The sequence below is a fragment of the Haemorhous mexicanus genome, chromosome 1 (assembly GCF_027477595.1).
Source record: "Haemorhous mexicanus isolate bHaeMex1 chromosome 1, bHaeMex1.pri, whole genome shotgun sequence".
Taxonomy (NCBI): domain Eukaryota; kingdom Metazoa; phylum Chordata; class Aves; order Passeriformes; family Fringillidae; genus Haemorhous; species Haemorhous mexicanus.
This window is the reverse complement of record NC_082341.1, coordinates 78,028,158-78,051,753: the sequence shown is the minus strand read 5'-3', so window position 1 is coordinate 78,051,753 and position 23,596 is coordinate 78,028,158. Positions and strand designations below refer to the sequence as shown.

At 36.1% G+C, this 23,596-nt stretch overlaps 1 protein-coding gene across 1 annotated transcript in view; it reads right to left on the bottom strand.

Moving 5' to 3' along the window:
• Positions 1 to 23,596, bottom strand: part of CDH12 (cadherin 12) — a 222,036-nt gene that overhangs the window by 63,645 nt on the left and 134,795 nt on the right. The window contains exons 4-5 of the mRNA XM_059854378.1: positions 12,990 to 13,109; positions 6,064 to 6,231 (exon numbers count right to left, since the gene is read on the bottom strand). Coding sequence (XP_059710361.1) covers positions 6,064 to 6,231; positions 12,990 to 13,109 — 288 coding nt within the window. The remainder of the gene's footprint in view (positions 1 to 6,063; positions 6,232 to 12,989; positions 13,110 to 23,596) is intronic.

The following is a 23,596-nucleotide window of genomic DNA, read 5'->3' as shown; positions in this document are numbered from 1 at the left end:
CGCAAAGACATGCACAAGTAGACAAAATTCAAATATTGGGTTCACACCTTAATTAATTTCTCTTCTATTAGAAAAATTTTTTAAACATTCTCTCACAAAATTGACTTCTGTTAGATGGAAATGATGTGATAAAATATAACTTTATCTAAATAGTTCTTTTGAGATCAAAAAAGCAAATTCAGGAGGTGACACATTAAATATACAAATCCTAAAAAGAAACCAAGCTTATTACTGACTTCACAAGACACTTGAAATATTTCATTTGCTAATATCAGAATAAATAGTGTATAAATTTTAAAATTCAAGTCCAGGGCCTTATTCTCTAAAAGCATATTTATGTCATATTAAAATAAAAATACATACTATTCCTTTGACTAAAATGATTCCCTTGTGCTTTTATTGCTCAGCATATAGGAGTTTATATCTCTAAATTGATTTCACAGTCACTCTGTCAGCAGTGAACAAAAGGAAGAGACTGGGAAACTGAAGCATAATAAACTTACAAAGTATGAATCCACCACTTCACTTAATTAGTTTGATTCCATAAAGCCTAATTTATTGCAACTAATTATGCAGGTTTTGTCATTTAAATGTTGAAGTAAATGTAACCCATCCATTTTTTCTTGAAGCTTATTTTAAGAATTGGAAACAAGCCACTGCTGTCCTGGCAGCTTGCTCAGACTGGTCTTCTGCTTGATGAGTTAAGGGTTAGCCCATTAGCTTTCAGGAATCATGTGCTTAAATATGTTTTTACTTAGCCAGCTATCATGTACATAAGTAGCCGAGAGAGAAAGGCCATCAGTCCCCTTGTGGACCAGGATGCATGCCTTCATGTACATAGTTTTTGTCTACTCCTCTGTGCTCAAAGGCACTGTTGTGTTATACCACATTTTTTTCAATTACTTGAACATTGTTTTTATGAGAGGAAAAGTACTTACCTTTTCATTCATTGCCTTATTTTTTTTCCTCTTATTTTGGTAAAAATAAAACTTTGATATGAAATATTTATTTTATTATTTACAAAAAAAGATGTATCTTTAAGAATGAAACATGCACAGCAATGCAGAAAGCTGCTGTACTAATGAAGAGCCAGGGAAGAAAGAAAATACTTCTGGAAATAAATTTTTACTAATAAAATCATTCAGAATAATTTTTTCCTACTAGTTTTAAAGAAAATATCAGTTTACTGAAGTGTCAGTTTTCTGAAATGTGGGCCAACACATACCTGCAGGTCAAACAACTCTGACAGAAATATATGTTTAGAGGCTTCCTCTCTGTTACACTCCTCATTACTAGGAGACATGCAAGGTGGGAGTTCCCCACTGAATACGTTCAAAAGCAGAGGTTCTAAATAAAAAATTCCATGTTCAGCAGGATAGTCAGTGGTTTTCATCACTGGATGCTGATAACCCATCCAAACCTGACTGCCTCCTTAAAGGACCCTCAATGAGATGAAGGTGTTTCGTGATACCTTTTTTTTTGCAAGCTTGTAATGTATTATTTATCAATGTAGCTCCTTCCAAATGTTAATAATATATGTTCTCCTACTTCTGCTCTTCTGCTGTGAAATCTTTTTTCTCTCTAGCTTTACTAAGTTCAGAAAATAAATTTAAACTTTATCCTGTGAAATACTAAGTGATCTATAGCATGACTTATTTGGCATAAGTCCTTTGCAAAACTGTGGTCATGATTATGTGACACAAAACCATTAACCCTGCAGCAGTTTGTGTCCTTTTTTCCAGTCTCCACTTCCTGGCTTTGTTGACTAACGACGAGCAATGGGATACTGGAGGTCTCAACCCCAGCAGCATCCAGTGGTCCTGACCTCTTGCCAGGCCTCCACTGACTGGATTTTAAAGATTTATTTTTCACATAAACTAAAATTCTTCACAAGTGTCCTTTTAGCCATGGTAGTCAAGCAAATGGCAAGCTCCATTTCCTGGTAGGTAATTCCTCCAAATCATTGCAATGCTTTCAAGGAAAAAAAATAAAAATACAGTTGTTATGTTTGAAATATAATTAATACTCCACTTTTTCTGTCTTAGTTATTTAGTTTAGCTGTAATTAGCCGGTGTCTCTGTGAATTTCAGGCACACGGCACATCATCTTATGCTGCATAACCAAATAGGGCTGGCTAAGTAAATCCCCATTGATTGAGACTGTTGTCGGCAACACATGCAAAATAAAAAAAAAAAAACTAACCAAACCAACAAACAAACAAACAAACAAAAACAAAAACAAAAAACAAAGGCTTGACCAATACACTGGAGTCCTCACACTGACATTTTATCTCATAAGCCATGTTAAGTGTTTGTTATTTTCAATACCAACACAAACTTCCAATCTTATTCTCATCTGTTTTGTTGAATGTCGCTGCTGTAATTTGTCTTTTGTGACATTTGATATAATAGAAAGAAAAGGTTTTCAACCTTACTAGCATGCAAAGTACAGGACAAGCTCGGTCTCTTGTGTGTGATTTATTTTGCTTCTTTATAGCAACAATTGGGCAAAGATGTCATAACTGCAATTCATGCATTAAATGAGACCTGGAGGCTATCTTCTTCAAAGAGGATGATATATTCCACGGTTTCTCTGTGTCATGAAAACCATCTGATGTTATGCAAAAATTGTGAATTTTTGCACACCACAGTAGATGAAAGCATACAAGAAAATATAAAATACTGAGGGCCCTAACAACAAAGGAAGTAAAATATACAACTGAAAACCAGAATGAGAGTGAGCACTGGGCACATGAACCTTGCCAACGTACTTTTTCAGTCTCCAGACAATTACATTATTTCCTGTTGTACCCATGGTACCCCTCAAACAACAGAGGTTCCAGCTGAAAGGAGGGAACAGACTGCAGTTTGGGGCAGTTTAACAAGCACTGAGGATGAAGGCAGTAAGAATGATGGTAGAAAGAGGCCCTCTGGCATGATTCGCCTATTGATCGGGTTTGGAGCATCCCACAAGTGCTTTGACAGCATGTCATGGAAGTAAAGGAGAGATCATGTGAGGTCTGATAAAATAAAAAAGTCTTAGGATTGAAATTCAGGCTAGCAAATGAAACCTGAAGATAAGGACATTCACAGTAGCATAATTGGAACTAGTCTCACCATGTACAATCAGGAGAAAAAGATTGAAAGGTAGAGCTTTAAATGCCTGGCTGAGAAAAAGTGGTGAGAAGTGAGTCACAATATTAGAATGTTGGGACACTTGTTAAAAAATAGGGAAAATTGTGAAATTCATTTTGGCCATGAGAAAAATAGGCTTATGAAAGTTTAAAAACTTTTCTATGACCCTTGTGATACCTAGTGAAAGGTTCAGGAGAATTTTAAGGTGTTGGAAAGCACAAAATTAGAAAAAAAAAAAAGGCAAAGGTATGCAGTTCAAAGGGTGAAGTTATGAGAATTCTGCTTTCTTCACTGGAGAATGCTACAAAAGGAGATGACAGCCAGTAGGAAATGCAGAAGTGGTAGTTCATGCAGAATCAAACTAGGGACCAGTAAAGAAGAGAAAGAAAGCCATAATATAAAGCCAAGGGTTAAAATGGGACCTAGTTACCTAGTATAGGCAACTTTAATGCTTAATGCTAAAGAAGAATATCAGCATTATACCTGCGTTCAATATCTGTAGGAAAGAAGAAAATCAGTCAGGCAACATAGTATCAAGGAGGAAAGTAGGCAGGAAAGGCAAAGCAGACTTTGTCCATGGAGGAATAATGATGTGAAAGAAGTCTTTGTCAACTAAGACTTAAAAAAGAGGACAGTATTAACATTAGCTATTCAGGAAAAGTTCCCTAGTTCTTCTACGCTTTACAAAAACTATAATTAGTTCAAATGCAATACTTGTGCAGGAGCAATAAAAACTAGAATTACAAGATGGTTGTATTCAGTTAAATAAATAATAGGAAGAAAGTGGAAATAAATAAAACTGAGGCATATTACTATAGAAATTCTGAATGGTATAGCTGAGACTGGTAAATCACCACGGGTGGTATGGTTGCTATCTAGGGATATCATTTAGAAGACCCACAGCAAATGCACATATTCATTAAAAGGAAAATCTGTAAGGGCAAACAACATATCTAATAAAAGCAAGAACACATCTTTCAAAAAAATGAAGTTGTGTCTCAGAGAGGACAATTGAAAAAACCATAAAACCTGCTTCATCTATAAAACCACAATAAAGAAGACAAAAAATGAGTTTGAATAAATCTCTGCAAACAAGCTAATAATAATTGTCTTTTAAGACATCTAGAGGCAAAAGCCTGAGAAGAACTGTGTAAAGCCAGCCCAAAACTGAGATACAGAAGTGCACAGAGAAGATAAGATCACAAATGCAAAACTTACTATGTTTTTTTTTATTGTTTGTGTAGAAAAACTGGGTATTTTTTTTCTATCCTGGAACTTTATAGGGCACTCAGGAGAAGGTTAAATTAGCTATAGAAGCAGTTGTGGAACCAACAGACAGAACAGTAACAAATCATTTGGATTAGCTGTTACATGCCCAAGAGCCTGAAGAATGAAATAAGGGAACTATTATGATGTGCAATATTTTGCTTCAAACCACTGTGGCAAAAGAAAGCTTGGAGGTATAATATAACACTGATTTTTTTTTTTTCCCCAACAGTTCTCCAGGGAGTCTAGGGTAGATAAGGATGGATATGACTGACATGTACAGGCAAAACAGTAGGCAAAACAGTAGGAGCAGATTTACTCAATTCAGAGAGAATTTCCCATTCTGAAAAAAGAGAAATCAACACAACTTCTCTAAATAAAGCTCATATTTTGCCATGCTTTCTGAATTCTTTGAAGAGGTAAACATGCAGGCAATTATGTAAAGATGGATTAAAAACAAATGAGGGGGAGCTGTTAGTTGTATGATATATATTAATCTGTGTAGCTCTGACAGAGAATGTGGACTCTGAAATTTTACATAAATTTCAAAGCAGTGAGGCAAATTACTGCAAGAAAAGTACATTGAGTGTTGTTAAATACAAACACAGCATTAGAATGAAATACAATTAGAAAGTAAGTAAGTCTTATGAAGTCTTGCTTGTCCTGTTTTGTGGATACCATCTAGACACGAGTGTAAGAGACAGAAGGAAGGACCAAATGGATCCTTCTCGTGACATGATTTTTCTTGCATGGCTGCAGAAACACAATTTATTTTCAGACCGAGTAAAAGCAGTAGAATTTTTACATGAGAGAAAACTTCACAGTTGCAGATGTGGTTTTGTACCTATGGAGTATTCATGATACATATAGTGGGACTTCAATTCATCTCTTTGCAAGAAAGAGATGCAAAGTAAAAAGCTGCCTTGATCTTACTGCAGATTCATGCAATATATTTTAATATGAATTACCCTTACTAACGAATTTTAGCAGCTAATTATTTTGGGCATAGTTATCAAGATATATGCTTGATTAGTTTCTGCATTTTTAAGGTACAGAATATACTAAACTTCAGTAAATTTATGGAGACAAGTAAGTGACAATCCTCCTAATCATACACACACTATCAAACTCTTTAAATTAGCATTTTTCTGAAAAGCTTCATTTAAACTAACTGGTGTGAAACAAAATAAATTATCAGTGAATGATCACTGTTTTGAGGCTGTAAGTGTTTTCAGGGACAGATATAATCTTCTGTGCCAAGGCATATAAAAATCTGCTCCTGAATATCATAACAGTAATGCTTAGCATGAGCTAGCTCTGCCTTGGGTACCGGGAAGTCTCAGGTTATAACCTTTTGTAATTTGAAGGAGCTCATTCAGTTTCTCTTGACAAAATAGTATTTTTCAAATAATTTTTATAGTGTAAATAAAATTAACTCAGGCTCAGGCTGGTTTTGTAAAATGATGGTATATAACCTCTTAAACATTCAACTCAAACTTTCAAATTGAGCTTTATATTTTTTTAAAAAAACTGGATGTCTGATTTTTTTTTTAACATATACTGTTCTTTTCCCAGGATCTCCGTTTCTTGTCTACACGACTTTTCCAAATTAATACTTTTAGTCATGCTTATTTGAAAATCAGTGCTTTGGAATATTACATACTTTTAGGAAATCTGGGTGGGTTGTCGTTGACATCCGTGAGGGTAATGTTTACAGTGGTAGTACCAGCTAGTCCTCCCAGCTGTCCTCCCATGTCCTTGGCTTGGATTAGAACTTGATATTGTTCTTTCACTTCTCTGTCCATATTTGGCAAAGCTGTTCTTATTACACCTATGAGAAGAAATGGGAAAGAAAAGGAGCAAATAAACAAAGGGCTTTGATTGTCTACTCCTACAAATTAACACTGGATCTCTTGAACCAGGAATAGAATTCTTCTGAAAGGTTTGATGAGAGGAGGTCACATGAAAACACACAAATCACTCAAGCTTTTCGAAAGTGTCTGTCAGCTATTCAACCACACAAAATGACTGTTTTGTCTTTTCAATCAGGATATGAATGGATAAAAGAGAATGATGCATTTTCACTAGGGATGTGAATGCTGTGATCATAGGTTTGCCATATCAGGGATAATGAACACTGCCTTGTACAGAGTGAGCCAATGTGGAAAGAGGTGGCATTGCTTTGCAGAGCCCGCATCTTCAATTGTTTCCAACCATTCTCTTGACAATAAAATCAAATTACTGTAGGCCAAGACAATGTTCCTCTGTCCAAAAGGAGGTCTTTATTAGAGACCCTTCCTTTCCTAGAGAAAGTTTTCTTGATATAGGACAAATATGCAGTGAAAATTTGAGTAATTTCCTTTTTGAAAAGGAATTCAATATCACATGACTTTTAGTCTTTGGTGATTTTGGATAGCTGCTATCTAAGCAGATATGTCATAATCTCCCTTCAGATAGGCTAAGAATATATAGAACAAAAGGAAGACTTGGAGAGAGAAAGAGAGGGAGAGAAAGGGAGAGGTACTACTGAACACACAGATTTACTGATGAGGTTGTATAAAGCTAAAAGGTTTGGTGTACTAAAGGTTTTTTTCTTGAAATCAAATATGTTGGAGGAAATACATGTCTTTGTCAAAATTTTACAAATATAAATAGCATTGCAAAATGCTATTTATTAAACAGTTATCAGAGAATGCCTAGGTGCACTTTGGTGCAGATAACATGCAAAATTGAAAAATAAAACAACTGGAAGTATGGCCTTCCTGGTTATTATTGATTTAGAAAGTATTATTTTCTAGTATTAAACAATTTGATGTCAAAAGCAGGTTTTTACCTGGTGTTAAAATGGGTCTGGAGTGGCAAGAAGCATACTTTAAGGACCATTCTTATCTTTATAGCAGCTAACCACTGCTGTCTTAACCAGCCAGAATAGGTACCATTAGCTTATAATACTTTTTCAGAGTCTAGAAATAACGTTGACCTAAATTTGCTGTTTCAGGAACCTATTAAAAATTTCCCTTGAATTGAACTCTATAACAATTTCCTTTCTTGCCACCTGTAACATGAACATGAATGACAATATCAGAAATCACCATTTTCCTGCCTCAGGATGGCATGTACTATAGTGCGCACAGTTTGCTACAAACTGAAATCTTGAATCATAAAACTGCAAAAAATTTGTTAATATTCATGAGATTCAGAAAAAAAAATTTGCAAATAGAATGAACTGTAAAATCTCTTAATCTTAATTATTGCTTAATTTGGCATTGTGGAGGGTATACGTTCCACAGTAATTTACAACATCTTTGGCATGTTCACTCCAAGGAGAAAAGACCTATGGAATGAAAGACCTCTGTCATACTAACAAAATGAAATATAAGAACTTCAGAATCAGAATATGCTAAGTTGGAAGCCACCCATCAGGATCATTCAGTGCACCTCCTGTCTCTGCACAGGACATGCCAAGAGTCACACTATGCGCCTGAGAGTGTTTGTACAAATGCTTAAAGAACTCTGTCATGCTGAAGCTGTGACCACTTCCCTGGGAAGCTGTTCCAATGCTCAACAACCCTGTGGGTGAAAAACATTTCTCTGATATCCAACCTAAACCTCCCCTGACTCAGCTTTATGACATTTCCTCGAGTCCTGTCACTGGTCATGAGAGAGATCAGTACGTGCCCCTCCTCTTCCACTCAGGAGAATGTTGAAGACCACAATGAGGCTTCCAATCAGTCTCCTCCAGGCTGAACAGACCAATGACCTCAGCTGCTCTTCATACGGCTTCCCCTCAAGGCCCTTCACCATCTTCACGGCCTTCCTTTGGATGCTCTCTAAGAGCTTACATGGGTCTTTTTTTATATTATGGCACACAAAACTGCCCCCAGAACTCAAGGTGAGGAAGCCCCAGTGCAGAGCAGAGCAGGACAATCCCCTCCCTTGCTTGGCTGGTTATGTTGTGCCTGATGCACTGCAGGACAGGGTTGGCCCTCCTGGCTGCCAGGACACAATGACTCAGATTCAATTGACCATTGTCCAGGACATCCATGTTCCTTTCCCAGTGCTGCTTTCCAGCCCTCATTCCCCAGTCTATACAATCAGAGTATAGACTGCAGAATCTGGTACCTGTCTTTGTTAAGCTTCATATGTTTACTGATTGCCCAGCTCTCTATTTTGTCAAAAAATCTGCAGGACCTCCCTGCCCCCAAGAGAATTGACAGCTCCTCCCAACTTAGTGTCATCAGCAAACTTACTTAGTGTTCCTTGCAGTCCTATGACCAAATAATTTATGAGGATGTTGAAGAACACTGTGTTGAGGATGGATCCCTGCAGAGCCCCACTAGTGCCAGGTCACCCCTCTGATCACCCCATCACTCAGATCACCCCACTCACCACAAGCCTTTGTGCCTGACCTGTGAGCCAGTTGCTCACCCATGACATGATGTGGTTTTTACCCAGCTGTGTGCTGGACATTTTGTCCAGAAGCATCCTGTGAGAGATGGTATCAAAAGCTTTGCTGAGGTTCAAAAAGATGACAGAAAAACATGACAGAAAAAACTGAGCATGGGCACACAGCAGGTTGTGAAGAGAAAGTGCAGTTTATCTGGTTGATATAGGTGTTCTGGGTACAACTAAGTGACTTTCTCAGAAATGTTCCAGGGTTTTTTCAAAAAATGAAGAATGGGCAATCACTCCAGTAGTAAAGTTCCAAATCACCCAATGTTTATTCCTGTCTGGAAGTGTAAGGTCATTCTATATATTTTTCTGGAAAAAAAACCCTTTATCTTTAGAAAAGAAAAAAAATCTATGAAAATAATTTTTATGTCTAGCAATTCATGGGCAAATTTCTTTTTTCTGCTTACTCTATTTCAAAGGCTTAGACAAAACACTGAGAAATATTATTTCTTCCAAAATCAGTTCATATGGACAGGCCAAGCCTGAATTAGAGTTATCTTACCAGCAAAATAGAAGAATAAAGTAGATCTAAGTATCCATGGGAAGGAAAGGGCGACAAATGCTAGTATTTCAACTTCAGCATCACAAAGAATATCTAAATTTAATCAAAGGGTTATTAAAATGTATAAGCCTTATGTGTTTGTGATGGTGTTCTGAGTTTTTGTAAATCCTTTTACCTTAAGATTTTACAATATTGTTCAAATGCAGAACTGAATTACTTTGATTTTCTTTTTTGTCTTTTCAGATGTCATCAATATCAAATGAGTAGAAAAATATGGTCTCCATGAGATTGCTGAAAACTGAAAATAGTATGTGTGGGATTTGGGCCAGAAGTTTTGCTTTCCAAAGTTATTGATCTGTAATTTAGCAGGAGATCACCCACTTTTGTGGAAGAGAAAACACAGGTTCCAAGAAAAACCTCCTGCATAAATATTAACATCAATACTCCTGCTGATTCTAATTTGGTTTCAATAATCTAACTGAAGTCAGAAGATGGACTAGAATGCAAAGACTAACAAAACCTGGTTGCATCTAGCCATAAATAAGAATATCGACCTCAAAAACTTATCAGAAAATTAGGTGGAAAGGACATTTTCATGTCGGAAATGGACATCTTCATAAGAAAAGAGAATATACAGAGGAAAGAGAAGAGAGGTTATCTGTTTTAATAGAAGTTCTCATGTTAAAAAAATCCCTCACATTAAAATCAGAAGAGAAATTTTATAGCATTTAAAAGTACCCCCAGCATACAAGATTGCAGGCCTTAGAATGTGGCATTCAAACAGTTGTTCTCCAGTAGGTAGTGTACTGCATGTCACCTCCCTGAAATAGCACTGAAAGCTAACTCTCCAGCTTCCACATGGTTTGCTTATCTCCAACAAAAAGATGGAAAAGTTTAGGAGGTCAGTAAAGACAAGGAGTAAAAGGGGCAGCTATGACATTCAGACCCACAGAGGTTAAAAACAATTTAAGTGTACTAGTTTCATACCAGAGTAACACCTACTAGGAGTGATTTGAGGAAGGAGTGTGTGCTAAGTCGTGTGCTTGTCAAACACAGCCCTTATTTCACGCATAAACTTATGGTCAGTGGTTTCTCTGTTACTACTTTGCAATGGGACCTTGAGCTAGTAACAGAAATTTCCACAAACGTATCAACATCTGTGCAGTAGAAGCTAAACACATAAACAATGTTTGGAACTGATTGGGAAGGAACAGGGAAGGGAAGTGCTATTAGACAGCTCTATGCATCCATATCAGCTGCCTTCCTGAATACTGGGTGAGCTTTCTCACCCTGGGGAGGAGAGGGATGATTACTGGGATGGAATGGCTTCTGTTAAAGAAGTCTTCAATCTAAAACAGAGTTGTTTCAGGGAGAATATTGACCTGTAAATAGAAATATATATTTATATATTATATTATTTTTATATTTTTAATATATATATATATATATATATAAATATTTCTATATTATAATATTTCTATAAATAGAAATAAACCATTCACTGTCTTATGCAATGTATGAGGTATAAAACAAGTTAAGAGATGCCCCTCTTTCAAAAAAAAGAGCAAGAGGAGCTGGTTCTTAGCCAGATAAATTTTTGCTGTGGAATTTCTAGTCAGTGGGTGTGCAGCTGCTGTACTCCTGGACAAGTCAAATCTACTGGGAAGTCGAAAAGTTGTGAAGTAGAAATAATTTCAGACTTTTAGTTACTTTGACCCTGCTAGTCACCCAGGAACTTTGTAAGGACAAGTTCTTTCAAAACTAGAAGAGTATTCCAGGGGTACATCACTAAACACTTACTCTTCATCTCTCACTAGAACTAACCAGGCCATCACTTTTGTAAACATGAAACAGGGCAGAAACTTAGTATAGATGTTCTTGGGTTCTTTAAATAACTGCAAGATTATGTCTCAAATTTGTTTCTGGAATGCAAGTGATGGCAAAACAAACCAACAAACACAAAAAATGCCTATTCACCTGCTGCAGTTCTGAGTTTGTCATTGTACCAAAATGGCTTTCTTCCCCTTTCCTGCCAAAAGCACTCAGGACAGATTTCTGGCAGTAAAACTCTCTACTGAAAAACTACTGTATAAACTCCTCAGTTATAAAATAAAGACTTTGAAAGAGCAGATCTGTAGTACTGCCCTGGACTTCTGGATTTTAGAACAAATCATTAAGCCTCATCCTGTGCAGTGTTAATCACATACTGTTTACCTCTAAAGTCACAGCTGGACCCATGAGTAATTCTCATACTGTGAACTTCCTAATGTAAGACATGTTACAGCATATTATTGATGCTTGTAGAAGCATGAATCTATATGCTTCTTTTTTGCTATAGGATTTTAAACTATGTTGGGCTATTGTTACACCAGTCTTCCTCTACAGATGTACCCATTCTTTTAGCACGAGTAATTCATTAAAGGTAATAGCCAGGTTTGTATGACATTCCAGAGCTTGTAGGATGCAGGCCATCACCAATGGTTAACTCAACTGATTAACAGATGAGAACATATGACACAGTCATTCAAAGTGCCATTGGAAAAATAGTTCTTCCATGTACCACTAACTACTCTTTTTTTCTTGTGAAACTTGCTAAAACTCCAATGTTGGCTCCAGTAAAGCTTTTTCTTGCCACTGAATTTATACCCATTCTTTACAAAACTGAAATGAAAAATTAAGTATAAAGGCAACTACTTTTTTTTTCCCCAGACACTCGAAGAAGTCCTATTTCAGTTTGAAAAGTAAAATTGCTCACTGCAAATTGCAGCATGATCTCCTGCTAAATGGAGCATGGAACAAAGGAACGTGTACAATGGAGTTGGTGTGCTCACAGCCTTACAAAGCTCCACCATCAGGGCTAAAGGCCCTGAATCTGACATTCAAGTACAGCTATACTGGAAGGTGAAACTATTTGCTGAAAGGAGCATATGGATGGCTTTCCCTGTAGCACACTCAGGATGCCACAATGCGTGTCATTCACCATGTACGTTATCGCTTCCTCAACTGAATTACTAAATATAGAATCATGAATGACATTTAGAAATATAGGACAAGATACCCAATTAACATGTCTACCAACCTCCCAAATACTTCAGTCTCTTAAAACATATTATCTTTTTCTGCTCACACATCCAGTAACCCCAAAGATAATATGCCCCAGGAAAAGAGGAGGGGAGGAGACGATTAGCTGTTCCACAGTCTCAAATTAGTTCAATATAACAAAAAAAATAATTGCTGGAGAATTTCTGACTGTATGTTCAGCAAGTAAAAATGCTGAGAAGACCCAAGTTAAAAAACTTAATCATCAGGGAAAAAAAAAAAAAACCAAAAAAAAAAGGAAACATGTAGAAGAGTAGAAGACAAAGCTTGATCTTAGGGAAATGGTAAAGCATTGAAAAAATAATCATTCAATGTAGAGATATTTTAGACTTTGTTGGACGAGCATGTTTCTTTTGTTTCTACAACACATTGTAATTCACAAAAAGCTAGTCAATACTCAAAACTGAATCATGTGGGAAATTGCTCTTCTGGATTTTGGCCATATCAACCAGATCCATATTTGTTCATTGATACTGCCCACATGAATCAAAAAATCCAAAGCTTAAATCTTCCACTGTAGCTGATAAACTATTTACCTGTCTTGGGATCAATGGAGAAATATGGTTGCCCCTGAAGAATGCTGTAAACCACTCTAGCACTGTTTCCATAAGTGGGATCATCAGCATCTGTTGCCTTCACTTGAAGCACATATGCTCCTGCAAAGAAACACAGGTAATCACATTTTTGTTATACAGCAATGATCAGGGATATTTCAGACACGTTAGTCCAGTTGCTAGTGGATTCTGTTGCAATTCTTGTTCCACTGGAAAAAAGGTGAGAATAAAACTGTTAATTCTTTGGCTCCATGCTAGCAGCCATCTAGGTAATAGCTGAGGCATAAAGAGGAAGAAAGAGAAAGATGTCCACCATCAGAAGATACTTATAAATAGTTTATGATTTTTTGCAAAATCCTTTTACATAACACATACAGCATGGAGGTTTGGGAAAATTCAATATAAAATTTTGAAAAAGGATTATGCCCCACAACTTTGTGAAAAAGTAGACAACCATGAAAGTAAAATATGGGAGTTGCCTTTAAAACAAGTATTTGGTCAATCAACCCCTGAATCTTCAGTAAGATCAAGTGAACCAAGCTCTAAATACATTAAAGAACTGCACTGCAGTCTCCTAAAGTTGGAATTCATATTCTTTAGAGTATGAAATTAGGTGTTTAGTTCAGGTAGTTGTCTTTATAATCCAGACACGACTACCCTTGTCCTTCCAATACAGCTCAGTAAAAATTAGAAATACCGTGGAGGAAGCATTCCTTATCACTTTGTTTTCAGCCATAACTATAGACCAGACCTAGTGCAGTTTTCTTTACATTACAACTGAAAATGGACCAATGGAGCAAAAATGAAATGCCCATAAAAGCTGAAAATTCACTGCAAATGGCAAAAATCCACAGAAATTTCTTGTTCCTCCTTCTGTTTGCTAATCTATTTACTTGCATTTCCTCACTGCCCCATAATAAAATAGTTTTCAAACTATAATATGCAACAAAACAAACTGCCACATTGTTAGGCTTTCCCATCAGCCTTGAAGAATTGTTTCCTATGATCTTCTGTGCAATTCAATGTTGGAATTTTCAGTGCTGATTTGGAGCAAAGATTGCCTACACAAAAAACAGCACAGCGATGTGTGTTGTCTCCACCATTCCTGTTTTAAGCAGCATTGTGCATTTGGACATCATTTGGCATTTTTTTCAAGAATATCCATGGAATACTGCAAGAGCTTTAAGACTGCTACTTTTCTGCAGTGAAAATCTATGAGTTTTAAAGGATGTTCAGAATTGGAAATGAACGTCAATGGACTTGTCGAAGTTTAGTTCTGGGAGTACCTCACTGAGAGATGTTCCTCGTGAAAGGTCCTATGACTTCGACAGGAAAGAAACAGCAAAGGTTAACTGTTTGAAGGACAATTGTTTCAGTGCCCTGCCCATGTAATCTCGTCATATGACAGTGATGACTGACAGCAGTGCTGAGAGGTTTGGTACCAGCATTGTAAAAACATTTGCTGCACGATGACAGCATCAGACTTCTCCTGTTATGTTTTTTTTTTGAGCAATAGAGAATGAAAAGCGATTCCAAGAGAAATATTCCAAGAGGAATATCTATCTCCTGAGGAAAACTGAAAAATGTAGGTGTTATTTGATTAGTAATCACTTTTTACAGTTAATGGGTACATCATGTTCTTAAGCTGACAGCAAGTTTCATTAAAATCAACTTCTAAAAGAAAGAAAATATTAGCAAATAATAAGTGAATGAATGAAAATAAGCACCACAGCTAAATCCATATCTATATCTCCTCACTCAAAAATGTGATGATGAAACATGAAGAAAGCAGACACTGGGCATTAAAGTGCCTGAAAATTCTGTCACCAACTGAGGTGCTTGATGATTCCTGCACATACTGACTATTCATGTAGATATCTCAGGTATATGATTCAGGTAGTCAACTTTATTGCACAAATGGAGGAGGAAAAGTTGATTTACAAACTCAGTTTTGTTAAGGGAGACATACAGAGTCTGATAAATAGCTGGCACTGAATATGGAAAAAGATCCATTTCACATGGACAGCATTTTCAGCTGTATTAATCCACCTGTCAGATCTTTTAAACTAACAGATAATATGTAAAGTTTATATTTTCATGAGAGATCTGGCATGTTGGTTTGTATTTTTTAATATGCCTCCAGTCATTTACTTATTTAAAAGCATACTTAATGTTTTAAATGGGTTTTCTGAAATTGGTTTCTCATCCTTTCAGTATTATCAAGCGTTGCTCTTTGTATCTAACAAGCTTTATTTTATTGCAAAGCATTAAACCAATGTATTTTTAAAAGTAGACTCTAAAATCAAATTATATTTTTCCAGGCAATATTGCAGGGCACTAAAGCTGTAAATCTTTAATGCACAAATGTAGCGAGGAAGGATCACATTAACTGTACTTCATGACATTTCAATTAAAATATATACTTACATTACTGCATGGAGTAATGAAATGAACAAAAAAGACACAATGTTTCTTTTTAGGGAAATACCCCATATGAAAGTCAACATTTAAATATACTTTTAATTTTTCATGTGCAAGCAACACATATTTGATGTAAGGAAAAATAAAATGCAGAAAAAATGAATTATGTGCTTTAGTTATTTATGTTTCAGAAAGAGAAAAAAAAATAATGTTAAACCAGCTCAAGAAATGGAATGGAATTTTAAAGATTGTGTTTTCTTTGAAAAAATACAAGTGGTATTGAAAACTAACATACTGTAAATCACAGAAAGCATACTCACCTGAATTTTACTCTAGCTAAAACTAAAGGAGACTCGTCAATAAATGCTAATAGAATGGAGCCTAAGATCTATAACTTGTTGGCAAAACTGACAGTAATAGCCCTAACAAAAAAGCCTTGTTGTTTATATCAGAAAAACTGTAAGGAATTTTAGGACATCTGAGTTTATACCACGACAGAAATGTTTATGAAATATTGATTTGACTTCTAGAACATTTACCTTCTTTTTTTTCTGACAGTCTCTCATTGGTAAAAATGTGTTTTTGCCGAAAAAAGAAGAATCTTTGAAAGAAGACAAATATTGATGGAATCTCTTTTCATCCAAGCAGTACTGCAAAGAAATTTCAAAATATTTAAATACTCGGTTTGAGATTTTCAAATTGCTTATGAATGTTAAAATTTGTTTAAAAATTTTTTTAAAGTTTAGACCCTCCCAAATTTTGAAACAGAGTATTTGATTCATTGGTTATCTTTCTTGAGGTTTTTTTTTCCCATATAAAAGACTAAAATATATTTTTATTATTTCAACCTAGAAATAAATTCTACCTTCAGAAAAGTGTAGCTGGGGTGGTATATCTTGCTCTCTGTGGAGCTATTTCTGTCATTCAAAGTAATCAAGCATGAAATCTGAGGTTTTTATGTTTAATTTGTTGACCTGAAGAACATGACAAAGAATACACTAAATTCGTCCGGGACTAGATAAAATGGTTATTTCATTGTAAAGGAAAATGAGATGATTCAATGCTATGAGAATAACTGAGCAGACTTATTTACACATGATTGTTGAAAAAATAAAAATAATGCATAGTCAGTGGAATTGCAAAGACAAACTAGTAGGAAGATGGTGATATCTTATGTATTTTCTTGTTAAGAACATCTTGCTCTATGGCTGCAAATCCCATTAAGTTTGGTTACAAACGCCAAAATTCAGTTAGGTGGTAGCAGTGTTGTTTTACAGAGGAAATGAGGGTGGCCTGCTTCAAGTCTTTGAAGAGGTAAGAGAAGGCTGGATGGGAGCAGAAATTCTTAAAGGTTATTTGAGAAAGAAAGGGATGCTGAAATTATCATATCACAGGATTTCAGGTGTTCCATAGGCTCTGGTTGGAGCCTCTCTCCACTCCACACTGATCAAATGTTCAGTCAAAGTGTGACTCAGGCCCTTATCCTGCCAGGTTTTGAATTTCACCAATAACAAAGATATCACTGCTTTGGTAATCTTGTCTAGCAGATTCGTACCTCAACTCTCCTTTGAATTCTGGGCTCTGATTTTGCCATTTTTCTTGTTCACCCTTTTCCTGTCTTTTGTTAGTAGGAAATGAGTATGTGACACTGTATGAGAATTTTCATGGAATTACTTTTTGTAATGGACTACCAAAGGTAGTTTCATCTACTTCACGGTAAGACATGATTTCCTAGTACAGTCAAAAGAACTGTCATCATCTTGCTGCACAACCTCTCCACTTCCAAATGCATTATGCAGTATTTTGAAAGAAATTAGATGATTGTGAAAATATTTTTTTTTATGGGAAGGGTGAAGGAAGAGTACAGCTGCTGGCATAGAAACCAACTACTTTGTGCAATATTCTTTCTAAACAATTCCGAAAATAGTGCCATGGCAACACAAACAGCATCCATCTTCTTATCAGAATTCAAGTAAAAACTTAATCAACACATTTCATAGTTGTGGGTTTGGGACTTTTTTAAGTTTAAGAAAAAAAAAAAGAAGAGAATTTATGGCTCACTGCAGCACTACATTGCAATTCAGATCAGGAGATTTCGTGTCTCAATAAATATTCCCCTGACCTGCCACCAGTAGTTTCAACAAAATTCCAGTGCTCAGAAGACACATGCATTTGTAAAGAGAGATGCTGACATTGTCCTTTTGGGGCTTATCTTCTATAGAAAAATTACTAGTAATAAGTTTTGAATATATACTCTGGACGCTGACTCCCACAAAAGTAATGTGAGAAAGACATATTTTACTTGGAAAAGTCAGCTTCCAGTTAATGTATTCATGGCTGTGCAGCCCCGATAATAACACAAGCTTGCTGGCTCCATCAATATCTTGAACACTAGACACAATCAGGGAGGCACACTTTATTCCTGTTTTGCATTCCAGACATCACCCTGAACATATATATTTCTCTCAGCTGTCAGAAGTGGCCATGGCCACAAAAGCAGTACTGCCATTCCCCTTTGTAATTGATGAAGAATGGCAGCCTTTTGCTAATAGTTTTGCTGTGCTGGTAGCTTAAAGCAGCTGCTGCAAATCTCAGCATTTAGTGCATATTCAAGCATATTTCTAATATGTCTAGAATAACATTTAACTTCTATTGGCAACAATCCAGGGAGTATGGAAGCTGGCTTTTTTTTTTTTTTTTTTCCCTGCTGGTCATCCCTGTCTCCCTCATGGATGATGAGGGAAAACAGGGGAAACCTGCTGTGGTAGTTTTAGCTAATTGTTTAGCTTAGAAATCAGTGAAGCAATTATTTTCTTTCACCTTTCTTTTTCTTTTCTTTTCTTTTTATTTTGGTACCGTCATCTGTTGGGGTTTAGCCAGAGTCAAGAAACTCAGTGTGGCTAAGCTAATAATGCCTGTTATTCACTGAATATTTATTTAATGTATTTATTTTTATTAATTTAGGCATTCATTTATTTATAAAGACAGTCAGTGTCTTACACAGTCTCAAGGCTGTGATAGTGTTCACAAAGGTTACATCTCCAAAGAAAATTAGAAGCTTGCAATAGCAGCTAATAGTCTAAACACAATATGGACATAAAGGAGCGGCCTGGTAAAGTAACTGCTGGAAATTATGCATAAGGAGAATGGCAGAGGAACCAATTAGCTAATACTAAGCTTAATATCTATCTGTTTGAGAAATACACCTCTGGAGAGTGATTTTTCCTTTCTGTATTCAAGATTGATTTCCTCTTACCAATATGACAGAAGTTCTTCTTATATATATATATATATATATATATATATATATATATATATATGAAATTTAGCAAATAGAAAAAATTAGCTTTGTCTTCTGCTTTTATCATCTTGACAACTTGATTAGTTTTCAGGCTATGACTCAACAGGGACTTAAGTGTGCCAGAATACCTTTATGGCTAGGGTAGGTGAGATAAAAATAACCAGTACACTCTCTAATCATGAAAGCTGTGCTGGCAAATCTCCCACTGTAGATGTTTCTGTGCTGATAAAAGCATGGTTTTGCTGCCTTAGTTTATGTTCTTCAGAGAGGTAGTTCAAGTTGTATTAGAACCTTTATGATATCAAATGCTATGTCTCAACCAGACAACTTTTCCAAAACCACTGTTGGAAATTGGACATGTTCTGGGAAATACCTTCTTCAGTGGAATTGAAGAATAATGAATTTTAGTCTTCCTCAATGCACTGATATCTCAAAGGCTTGAAGAAAAATGAGTCAACGCTAAAACAGAAGCACAAAGATTTGCTCTTTATTTATTAATCTGTAGAGTTGTTTCTGTGTGATTAAAATATTTTTTCAGACATAAATGTTCAAAGAAAATACTAAGTATTAAGTTCAATTTGAGCAAGGAAAGTGATACACTCATTGAAGTGATCCAAGCTGATGCAACCTGATGGTTGTTATGATATTTACCTGGACAGGAATTGTTAATATCAGCTGCATGTCCTTTCAACAGCATAGATTCTTCTCATGCCAGATAAAAGAGTATTAGATAAAGAATTTTTAAGCATTCACTTTTCTTATGGAAGAGCTCCTGGAGATTCTTAATGTGTGACAAAGGACTTGAAATTGTGACACTCCTCCTGACATCCTTCAAGCCCTCTTGCCCCCAAAATAAAGTATGCCAAAAATGGTGGCCATCACATAAAGAACTCAGGAGAAAGCGAGTCACAGTGTTACTTCCACTATTTTGTGATTTGAAGTTTTCATGAGCTAGAGTTTCACACATCAGTTCTTCAAATGTCAAATGATTCATTCAGAATGTAGTAATAAGAAAACTTAAGCTGTACAGGGGATACAAGAAAAAAAATTACTGTGAAATAAATGTCATTCACAGTGAATGTCAGCTAGAGACCTGGTTTTGTATCTCAGTAGATGCTCTAATGCTATATGGAGGCTGGGTTGTTTCAATATTTTTTACCAAATATTGGACCTGTTCATAAATAATTTAATTCTGTATTCACCCAGGTATCTTTAGCTAAGCAAAATTAAGTTGAACACCAGTATTTGGTGAAAAAATATTTTAAATTTTGAATGAAATAAAGAAATTTATCAAGACCATTTCCCCAATTATATTTGGAGTCATGCACTTAGGCTCAAGAATTGGTAAGAGAATGAAGTACTTATGTGGTAACATTTCAAGGAAAAGGCATTTGGAGATGTTGATGACTGAGCACTTCTAAAGTTTGCATTGCCTGTATCACATTTCTTCCTACCTACTTAAAATATTGTTGCTAAATCTCTCAGGAAGGATGCAGAGCCATCTTCATTAACATTTTTTCATGTATTTACCACTTTTTTCTACTCAAAATCTACAAATATGCCGAGGGCAATCTTGGATTAGGCAGAGTCACGATAACAGACAAAAAAAACCCTTCAGAATACATCAGTGACTTCTACACAACCAAGTATGCAATGAGATTCTCTGTGAAAGTTGCTGACTTTGATTATTTAATCAGAATACTGCTTTGAAGACTTTCCTGCTACTTGAAGATCAAAGTACTGAAGAATTTACAGAATTTTACCCTATACATTTGCATTAAAATTTAAAATGTAATCTGATCCATTCAGTGACTTAATTCATAATGTCAATACTATTCTATGCAGCTCTCTACATCAATATCCAACTACACTAACCTTCTTTGGTGAGAAGAGACAGAAACCCCAAATACCCACCATGGGGGTATGACTATAGGGCCTTCAGAACATGGAACAACATGGATATCCTCAGGTTTGACAAGAGGTCCCCCTTATGCAAACTCCTTTGCAAGAATAAGAGAAATGGAAAAAGAGGGATTGTTACTTTAGGTGACATCAGGCACATTCTCCATCAAAAATGGTATTTAAGAAAAAAAAAAAAGGGGGAATAAATCCAGCATCTGAAAACCCTCAGGATAATAAGCCCCTGTGTAAGCCCTGGTGTGATTCCTATCTATGACCAATTTACACTATGAAACATACCATTTCCAAATACCTCTTACCTTTCACCACAATAAGTGGACAAATTATTCCTAAAACAAAGCAAATGATCTAATTTCCATTTCTACAAGAACAGTACAAGGAAGTGAAGGGTGTCAGAGGTTTGTGATGGATGAACAGAGAGAGCTTAAACAGAGCTGGCTGTGGCAATTCTTCTCATCTAAGCTTTATGTTCCCTCTCAGAAATCCCATCCCTGTTTTGGGGACAACCTAATGACTTATAAAGGTACAAACTCAGGTCAGCTTCAGATTTCCTTAATAATTCACAGCAGTTGGAGGATTTTGAACATGCAGCTGAACCATCCTTGCAGCAGAGGCTCTTGAGACAGAGTGGGAACAAACAACTGGCAACGGAAAACCATGCAGGCATTAAGGTTACAAGTGGACAGACTTTAAAGAGAGCCCTCATATTAATGGTAAGCGCATAATTAATTCCCCTTTGTTCTTTCACTGGAGGGATTGTAGTGTCACTGTCTTGGGAAGTTCTTGGGAACAGATCAGACATGCATTAGGGCTGACATATATGTGCTGATCCTCACGGAAATGCATTACATGAACTTGAGATTCCTTCTGCCCTAGCTTTTTGTTGACTTGTACTGCACAAACAGACTTCCCTCCCTTCAGAGAACTATTGTATCCTTGTTCTTATGGCTATGATAGAAGTGCTTTAAATTGGTCCAGGAGTGCACTATTGAAGCAGATCTTCCCCTTTGCCCTCCTTCAGCATGTGAACTGGGTGATTTTGGGTTAAAGCTATGTCGGAAGGTAGGTGTGCACTTGATGCAATGCTACTGTTCATAGGTAGTTGCTAAGGGCTTATTTGAAACCATGAGGGTTTCAAATACTCTGGATGCCAAATTCTCATCACACATAGTTTTGTCACACAGCTCTGTTTCTATTGCATCATGCTACTGCCGAGTATGACATCACATTCTTTCCAGAGCCTTTAGATACTATGGCATTACATAAGAATCATTATTATTTCACATCAGGAACAGTTGCAACTTAATTAGCAAGAAAGCTTTAACTGAAAGTATAAAATGCTATCATAGTACAACTACACATATTTGGCCAATTTCATGGCAATTAAAAGAGAACATTTTCATGATTAGGAGAGAGAAGGAATTCAAACCACAAGGTCATACTACACACATGGAAGTTTTAAATATACACACTTAAAACTGAGCATGACTCTCCTGTCTCAAATATTTTATATTAGTGTGACAACTCCCTCCTTTTCATGTGCTTGCATTAGGTTTTGATATTTTTTTCATAAAATCATTTTAAAACCTTCTAGTGTATCAGTCTGATTATTTTGTTGATCTGAACCTTAAATCAAATTTTTCATTTACTTCATAATTTGCATCAATTTAATGCTTTGAGAATACAGTCCTGGTAAACAAAACCTCAAGCATCCTCCTCAGCAGGCAGATTTCTGGACTGTGTGCTGCCAGAGTGGGAACTCACATCCAGTTTTGTTAGGAAAAGTCCGCTGAGCCAAAGAAAATGTCAGTGTTTCACTGGAAAAACGCATTTCCCAGGCATAACTGGGAAGATGTTCTTTGCCAAAAGGTCACAGAAACATGCTTTTCCTCTTTTTCTGCCTTACTTAGGATAACTCAGTTTCAGGATACTGCATGCAGAGTTTTTCTCAGCATGAGGAAAGACAGAAGCAGAAGATGGTAACAGAGATCTGGAGCTGTTCTTACCAGACTGTTACTCAGCAAAACATGTTACTGTTTCTTAGGTTCTCCATGATAAAAGGAAAACAGGAACCTTCAGACCCTCAGTGGCAGACACTGTTCTAAGACAGTTTAATGTGCAGTGACCTCTGGTGCTCTGTAGTGTGATGGTAATAGAGATGCCTTCTGTTGCATCATTGATCATGACATAATAATACACATTATTTGGAAATGCAGCATTATGCAGAATACCACACCATCCCAAAGTAAGACATGAAGCAGCACATTCTCTTTTGCAAATCCCTTAAATTCATATCTTTGAAAGAATTATGTACTACAGTTAGAAGCAGTCAAATAACAATCTCAAGAGCTGAAAGAATTATGATATTGCTTATTTTGAACAATATTTAATGAGAGAAGATATTTTATTATAGAAGTGATCATCTTTCAACCTGTGGCTATGCAAATTCCCAATATTCTTTTTGATCGATTTGTTAAAAACTGAAGGACTTTTGTGGCTTTTGGAAAAAACAAAAAACCTTAAGCAAAAATGTGATTTTAAGTTAGCATAATGCTGGTCAGTACATGAAAAGCATTTCAGTTTTGAGCACAGTAAACAGGCAAGAGCAAGAAATCTTTTGTTTCCAGGGTTGTATTAGAAGTGAAGACACTCAGGTGTGCTGTGGGAGTTCTCAGTTCAGATGATTTTTTTTGCCTGAGGAAGTTCAAATTTGTACTGACTACCATTCTGGAAAATTTTGTACATGCAACTGCTTATATACTTTTATGTTTCATTTAATCATTCACAAGGGTGTACACCTGTTTTCTAAAACAGCTTCCTGGCTCATGCAATGTTACTCCTTTCATTTTGTTCCATCTCAGTTCCTTCTGTATGAGCACTCCTGATCAATGGAAATCTGTGTTTTCAGAAACCTGAAACAATATTATCCAGTGAGCCTGAAAGACAT